At 40.4% G+C, this 7,921-nt stretch overlaps 1 protein-coding gene across 1 annotated transcript; it reads right to left on the reverse strand.

Annotated features, from left to right (window-relative positions):
• Positions 1 to 481: 481 nt before the first annotated feature.
• Positions 482 to 7,609, reverse strand: LOC308096632 (E3 ubiquitin-protein ligase TRIM39-like; the record flags this gene model as incomplete). Its single annotated transcript, XM_080444044.1, has 6 exons — positions 482 to 520; positions 1,575 to 1,686; positions 2,449 to 2,520; positions 3,157 to 3,238; positions 3,435 to 3,564; positions 6,233 to 7,609. The coding sequence occupies 6 exons, from the start codon at positions 7,607 to 7,609 to the stop codon at positions 482 to 484; spliced, it is 1,812 nt and encodes a 603-aa protein (XP_080300170.1).
• Between the last annotated feature and the right edge of the window lie 312 nt (positions 7,610 to 7,921).

The raw sequence follows: 7,921 nt of genomic DNA on the forward strand, positions 1-7,921 counted from the left end.
CTCCATGGGGTGAATGATCGATAGGGGAAAAAAAGTAATTTTGGGGGTGAACTATCCCTTTAACTCTTACTTTTAGGAAAATAGATGATATACAAGCTCACAACGCATTGTGAACTTGTAGATGGGCTCTTTTCGGTGCGAGACACCAGCGTGCCAACTAAATCAGTCGATATGCTATACTATCACTTCATCTTCCTCCGCACAGGGTCATCAACAACATAAGATATTAAACTGATAAGAACAGATTCTACACTTGATCTTTAGCCAAAAGGCAGAGGAGAGTGGAGGCTCAACGATGTGCCACTCACCTCACCGGTGTCCATTCTAACAAGATCGGGCCCCTTGGATGGAGATGGAAAGTAAATACATTGTACAATCTTTTTTTATATACAGTGTGATGGATAGGGCACAGTGTGTGTTAAATGAGGTGCTCTCCATTTTCTTTCTGTCACAGCAGTGAGTGTTGGGCCGGCTTCACTTCTCAGAGGATCCGAGATCTCTTGCTGGCCAGCGACCCATGCTGAAAGAAAGAAGAGACACATTCAATCTGGGAAAGCATCTGTGTCATTTTAGAGTTTAGAGCAGGGGTCTTCAACGTTTTCAGGCGAAGGACCCCCTAGCTGAGAGAGAGATGAAGCAGGGACCCCCTCAATATTGTATAATATTGTGTTTCAGATAAACTTTTGCTGCTCTTTTTTCCCTTGACACCTATAACTCTTTGCCAAAAAGAGTTATAGGTGTCGCATCGCAGCGTGAGGCGTTGTGAACTTGTAGATCTGCTATTTTTGGCAAAAATTCTCCTCAGAAAAGTGATGCTAGGGTTCAAGTGGTTAATGTAAAAAAAATATATCATGTCACACAAAGATTTGGCGGACCCCCTTTAGTAACTCTGAGGACCCCCTAGGGGTCCCGTACCCCCTGTTGAAGACCCCTGGTTTAGAGAGAAGAGAGAGATAGTGAGATAAGAGAGATAAGACAGACAGACAGACAGACAGACAGACAGACAGCACATTGGTTCTCAAAGTGGGGTCACAGCAGGGTTTCCGGCAGACCATTTCTGCCTCGGCGCCCCGCAGAGGCAGAAATTTGTAGCGCCGAGCCCAAAGTTTCTGGTGAAAATGATGCAATGTTGCAATGCACACGCGCACGGCTCAGGAATGTGCATTTGCAAATCTAAATAATGTAGCGCACGTTAGTTAACAAAAGGACTTGGGCTCAAATCTGTCTTCATTTTAGTTCACGAAAAAAGACGAGACGAAATGTTTTATATTGTTTTCTTCTCATCTTTCCTGTGATGGACAGCACTCTGTTTATAAACAGCTGCTGCTGACGTGCAGCGGCACACACACACACACACACACACACACACACACACACACACACAAACACACAGAGTCGAATGGACAGTTACTGTATGCTGCGCTCACAGCAGCTACAAAAGTTACAAATCCAAATGACTGAAATCAGTTGGGGCGACTGAGAACTTTAATCCATGTGCAGCCCTGGAAACATCCACATTTTTCAGACCGAGGTGCAAAACAAACAGGATGAGTGTGTTAGTTTCTCCGGCCTACCTTAGCCTGCTTGTAGAAGTGGGGAGCCAGTTCAACCAACCAGGATGATTCAACCGCAGTCACGTCACGCATGTAGTACTTTGAAGTCTGAACCACTTCATTGAAGATAACCCTGGAGAAGGACAGAATGTGATAGATTTAAGTTTATTAATAATCATGTCGTCACTGTCAGGTGCAAACCTATCTCTGTACTGCTACTTTTTTATTTTCTTTAATAAAAAGAACAAAAACATTGCTAGAATATACAGTATGTGTATTGTATGAATGAATTTATCGTTCCCCGCTTTCCTAGGGAGAGCGGGGAACATAGGACCTAACCTAAACCTAACCCTAACCCTAACCTTAGTGGGGGAACATAGAACCCGGGGAACATAGGGATGACCCCATATATACAGTGGTGGAAAGTGACTAAGTACATTTACTTAAGTACTGTACTTAAGTACAATTTTGAGGTGTTTGTACTTCCAATTTCCAATACTTTTACTTCTACGCCACTACATCTCAGAGGCAAATATTGTACTTTTACTCCAATACAATTATTTGAAAACTTTAGTTACTAGTTACTTTGCAGATATACATTATTGTATTATAAAACATACAGTAACCACTTCAGCCCTATTTTATACATAACAACGCGTCGCAACGCGTTATTTTCAAACATTTTAGTACATTTACTGTTGGTACTTTAAGTACATTTTGATGCCAATACTTTTGTACTTTTACTCAAGTAAATTTAGAATTCTGGACTTTTACTTGTAATGGAGTATGTCTATATTGCAGTATTGAAACTTTTACTTAAGTGAAGAATTTGAGTACTTACCACCACGTGTATGAATGAATTTATCAATGATATATATGGACAGACTTAACGTACCATTTTGGAGGCGTCTCCCCAAACAGCACAGAGTTGGGGTGGATGAGAAGCTCACGGTCGTCACGTAGAGTCCTGAGAGGGAGAGGCAGTGGGTTATTATTATCATTGTGATCGCTTAAATCAGACATCAAGCTCGCCATGCCTTAGTTTAAGGGTTCCCAAACTTTTCAGGGCGTGACCCCCCCAAAATAATAATAATATTTGAACTGGGGACCCCCCACCCTGACAAGCACTTGGAATTGTATAGGAGTTGAGGCATTTACATTTAGTTTGACTCTGTTCCACAGATAAATATTGTGAAAATAGTCGCTCAAAAATTAAGTCATTAAATTGTAACTTTAGAAATGTGCAGATATACCCTGTACAGTTATACTGTATGTTGGTTTGTTTACTGTTAAGTGAGAAAACAATGTTGCACATTAAGCTAATCATCTGAGGACCCCCCAAAATAATTTGGGTCCCGACCCCCAGTTTGGGAACCACTGGCACGAGTTAGGAAACAACACAAAAACATAACAAAGTGCCACGACAGATACGCCCGAGTGTGTGTTTGGTGATGACTGACACAACAGGTGTGCCGTCTAGCTCTGACTCAGGCCATGTGTGACTGCTTAAATCAGCCATCATCCCATCTGAGAAATAGCTTCATATTGTACGTTTGACACATAAAAATCATTTCTCTTCCTTTGTCCATGGTCGGTCTCTCACCTGTAGGATCCTGAATGGTGAATGCGGGCCGCGTTGGCAAAGAACCCGACAGCAATGCACTTCAGGATCACATCAGGGTCACCTGGACAGCAACACAACGGCAGGAAAAATAAATTCAACGCCTTCAACTCCACATGATACTGTATGATGGTACTGGCACCACATGACACACACACACACACACACACACACACACACACACACACACACACACACACACACACACACACACACACACACACACACACACACACACACACACACACACACACACACACCTTCACTGGTGTTACGCGGCACTTTGAACTTGTTCATGAGCCGACGCAGCTGCTCTCGGACCGTCACGGCTCGCAGGAGACCCTTGTAATTGAGGAAGTGTTCCTGACACCACTGGGAACTCTTCAGGTGCTGAAGACAACAGAGAGAGACATGGGTACAAGGTTAGCCAGTGGAATACAACCACTACAACGACTACTAACCACTGTGTTTCCTGCACTATCTGTACTGAGTGGACCTCTGACATGGACCTACTGCACATATAAACGGAGCAGCTACCTTTAAACACACATAGGCTTTTTTGTATACTATTTAAATACTTTTAAGAAAAATGCTGTTAATTATCCCAAAAGTGACGCAGAAAGTTCCCCCCAGAATAGGCATGCTGGGGTTCAAGTGGTTAATGTGGTTAAAGAAAAATGTATTGATATTCAGAGGATTAGACAAAACACACTTATTGTGTATTTTACCTAACACCTTGGTGGTTTCATAAAACATCTGTAACATTTTAAATATTGACCTCTGCCAACATATAAAATGTCATACTGTATGATGTCATAACATATAGATATGTTATTTTATGCAGCTGATCTGAAATCACACGAAATGTGTGGCAGCTCATTTTAACTTTTTTAGTTTCTTTACAGATCTTTCATTAGAACTGAATTAGAGTGACAGGATATCAAAATGGTTCAATAAAACTATTTGACATTCATCCAAACTCGTTCAGCGATTCTATAATTTATGAGGACGCTTTGTAGAAATAGATTAGAGTATAGTAGTTTATAATAATATACATGATAATCTTCCTTTATGTACACTGTTATTACACTGTATATTATTATGACACTGCGAAAAGAAAACACTAAATGTTGAAAATGCTTGTAATTCACTATTTATTAAACTATTGAAACTATACATTTCAAATACTAAATAATAATTACTCAGTGTTACTCAAATATTTCATGCCAACACACCCTGCAGTAAGACTAGACTAGAATCACCCAGCAGTCATGAATCATGAAAATCCACTATTGTACTTCACTATAAACACAACCATGACTTAAGATCAGTTTGATAGTCAGACTTTAATTATGAATGCGGTCATATTACACATCAGAAACACTGTGTCTCTCATCTCATTGAGTGACTATATAAACAGTTAACAGGACATTTCAGTGAGCATGTAGAGTAGACCCAGGTTCGATTCCAGGCTATCCCAGCATATGTGCCGATGATATGAAATTTGTCCCTGAGCAAGACTCTTAACCCCAATTGCTCACAGGTTCTCATTGGAAACAAGACCGCAAGGACTTTCATGAACGACCTGTTAAAAGGAATTATCCTTATCCTTTTAACCATGGTATAGTTAAATCATCTCTACAGGATGGTCATTTTAGTTGAAAGTCTTGTTTTCCTGTTCATTTCCATCCTTCTCCTTATCTATCCCTTTAAGTGTATTCATACATTTCACTCCAGTTATTTATTTATTCTTCACATTCTTTTCTACTGCAGGACCGGATATCAGTATGTAATCAAAGTATCAAAGTTCAAAAGTACAAAGGTTTTTCACCACATGTTTGTGTTATTGTTCTGGGTATAATTACATGAAAAGAATGAAAAAATAAAATACAGAATTGGTACATTAGTCTGATACATTATACAGTAAAACTGCAGATGAAACACAAATCAGAATATACATTAAATTATTATATGTTTCACTGTTGAACCAGATGTGTAAAATGTATTTTTTTATTTTTATGTATTAATCTCCAAATAGGTGTAGCCACCAGTTTGAAACACATTCATGGGTCTGGTGCTAATGTGGCCATAAATGTATGAGAGTTTGTCCAAACATCAACAAACTAGATGGATATGTTTAATGAAGCTGTTGAAACCCATAAATGTCCCCATAAATTGAACAGTAGGGAGGATGGCATTGCTGAAGAAGGCCATGACCTGGCACAGATTTTACCATAAATGATTTTTTAGGATATGTCCTTTTTTGTCTTCACTTATAAAGAGGTTTTTATTTAGGATGCAATGTTTCGGCCGCTTGGACCTTCATCAGGCATAAAAGTAAATGATTGAAATGTCTGATTGTCATAAAATCTGTTAATTATCTTTAACTCTTAAACTGACAGGGTTTTTCAAAAACTTTTGTCAGAAACTGTCAAAGGACAAATTGCCGCTTTGCAGTTATATTTATCATTTTTGATAATTTAACTCTGAACATAAAATATTATAATAATAATCATTGATAACAAACAATCATTACCATTATTAATTATAAACATTACATAAGTTTTAGCATTACTATTATTATTGATAATAAACAGGTGATAATAGGATTTATAATTATTGGTTATGGTTATTAACTAAAAACTGTAGATATTATTCATAACAACATAATCATCCCATCATATGAACATGTTGATGACATCACAGATCAGAGACTAGTGTTACTTTAGACACTTGATTGTCATCCATAGACACAACACATCATATGGTCTCTGTCGGGTGGAAACCTCATACAGTATGTTCCAAAACTGTTACTTTACAGGATTTAAATAAGCATCATTTTTTGATGCTTTTGTGTGACGCTGTAGAATGATACAAGTACAAGTAGGGCGTTCATTTACGGATTTTTTTTTTTTGTTTAATATGGAGATAAGAGGTTTCTGCCCGACAGCGACGAAATAGACACTATACTACTAGTAATGTTTCTTTACTTGTTCCCCTTTAAAGTACTTCTTACCATCCATCATCATCATGTCTAACTATCCAGAGTTACACTGACCTTCCCTGGTAACATCTTCAGAGAACCACCAATCTGACCAGTGATAATATATGGAAAGAGTGTGTCAGTGAAAGTGTGTGTGAAGATGTGTAGGTGTGTGTTAGTATCAGGATCAGAGAAGGACAGCTTTCCTTCATTCCAGTCCAGCTGGACTCTGATCCTCTGAGGTTTCTGCTTCACTGAGAGAACAGTGAGTGACCCTGGTGAGTAGCCTGCAGTGTATTTACCTTTATCTAACTGTATTCTCCATAATTGACCCCCTCTGTCTCCCTTCCTCGGGTAAGACTCTGCTAACACACCTACGTTCCAGTGTGTATTGTCTCTAACCTCAACATCCCAGCTGTGAGTCCCTGAGTTAAAGCCCTCAGAACCCAGGACAAAGCCATAGCGGTCAAACCTCTCTGGGTTGTCAGGAAGCTGCTGTTTTCCTCCATTTCTCACACTGGTCAGATCATCAGACAGGATGTATACTGGAGGGGCAGTGTTGGGATCCAGAATGACAGGAGTGTAGGAGACAATGTCCTTCATCTTGTCCCAGACTCTGAAGGTCAGGTTGCTCAGGTGTTTGGTCACGTCTATCAGTGCTCCTGAGACCGGCTGTGGGTCCTGCAGTGTGAACTGGACTCTTTGCATTGTGGTCTTGAAGTTCTGCAGGAATGAGATGTGTTCAGCTCTCAGCTCCTCCTCTACGGCTCTGATTGTGTTTGAAAGAGTTGATATGTCTCTGTTCAGACCCTCAATCTTCTCCTTCATCATCTGACTCTTCTTCGACTCTTCCTCCCTCAGTGCAGTGATGCTGGCCTCCTCTTCCTCTTGTAGAAACTGATGCATCTTCTTAAACTGTTCCTTCATCTGCCTCTCTGTGTTCTGAGTCTGGAACTGAATGTGTTCTGCTGTTTGATCACAGTTTGTTTTAACTTTATTAAAGACCTCCAGTTTCTCCTGTAAAGGCTTCAGTGATTTCTGGACTTCCTCCTTGTGATCCAGTGCAGCTTCATCGATGGGTCTGAATCTGTGGTCGGTGTGTTTTTTTGAATCTCGACACACAACACAGACTGGCTGTTGACATTCCAGACAGAACAGTTTGAGTTTCTCAACATGCAGACTGCAGAGAACTTCAGACCCTGTTGAAGCTCTCTTATGTCTCTCCTGTATGAAGGCCTCACACGCGTTCTTCAGAGCCAGGTTTCTGGGTGGATCCACTGAATGTCTCTCTTTACAAACTGGACATTGCTTTATTACCTTCTCTCTCCACCATTCCTGCAGACAGGCTTTACAGAAGCTGTGGCTACAGGACAGGAGAACAGGATCTTTAAAGATGTCATGACACACAGGACAGGAATAATCCTCTTCTGGAAGAGACGACGTGGAAGCCATTTTGTCTTTGAGTGAAGCTACAAACAGCCTCTTCTCAATACAGGAATTCAGTCAGTCGTGGTAACTCTCCCTCCTCTAGAATGTTGCCTGATGTTTACTTTCACTGTGAATCGTGGTTCTTGTTAAAGTCCATTCAACCTAACCTGAGTCAGCAGCAGGTTCCAGTGGTCTGGGTCAGTGTTCCCTCCTGTAGCTGTAGAAAGACCTCCTCACTGGAAGTTGTATTTGATCTGAAGGTGATTCTTATCGTCGGTCTCTCCGTGTGTGTGAGGATGATAGTACTGCAGTGTGAGGAGTAAGGTTAACAACCTC

The sequence above is a fragment of the Gymnoscopelus braueri genome (genome assembly GCF_963280865.1).
Source record: "Gymnoscopelus braueri genome assembly, chromosome: 12".
Lineage (NCBI taxonomy): Eukaryota > Metazoa > Chordata > Actinopteri > Myctophiformes > Myctophidae > Gymnoscopelus > Gymnoscopelus braueri.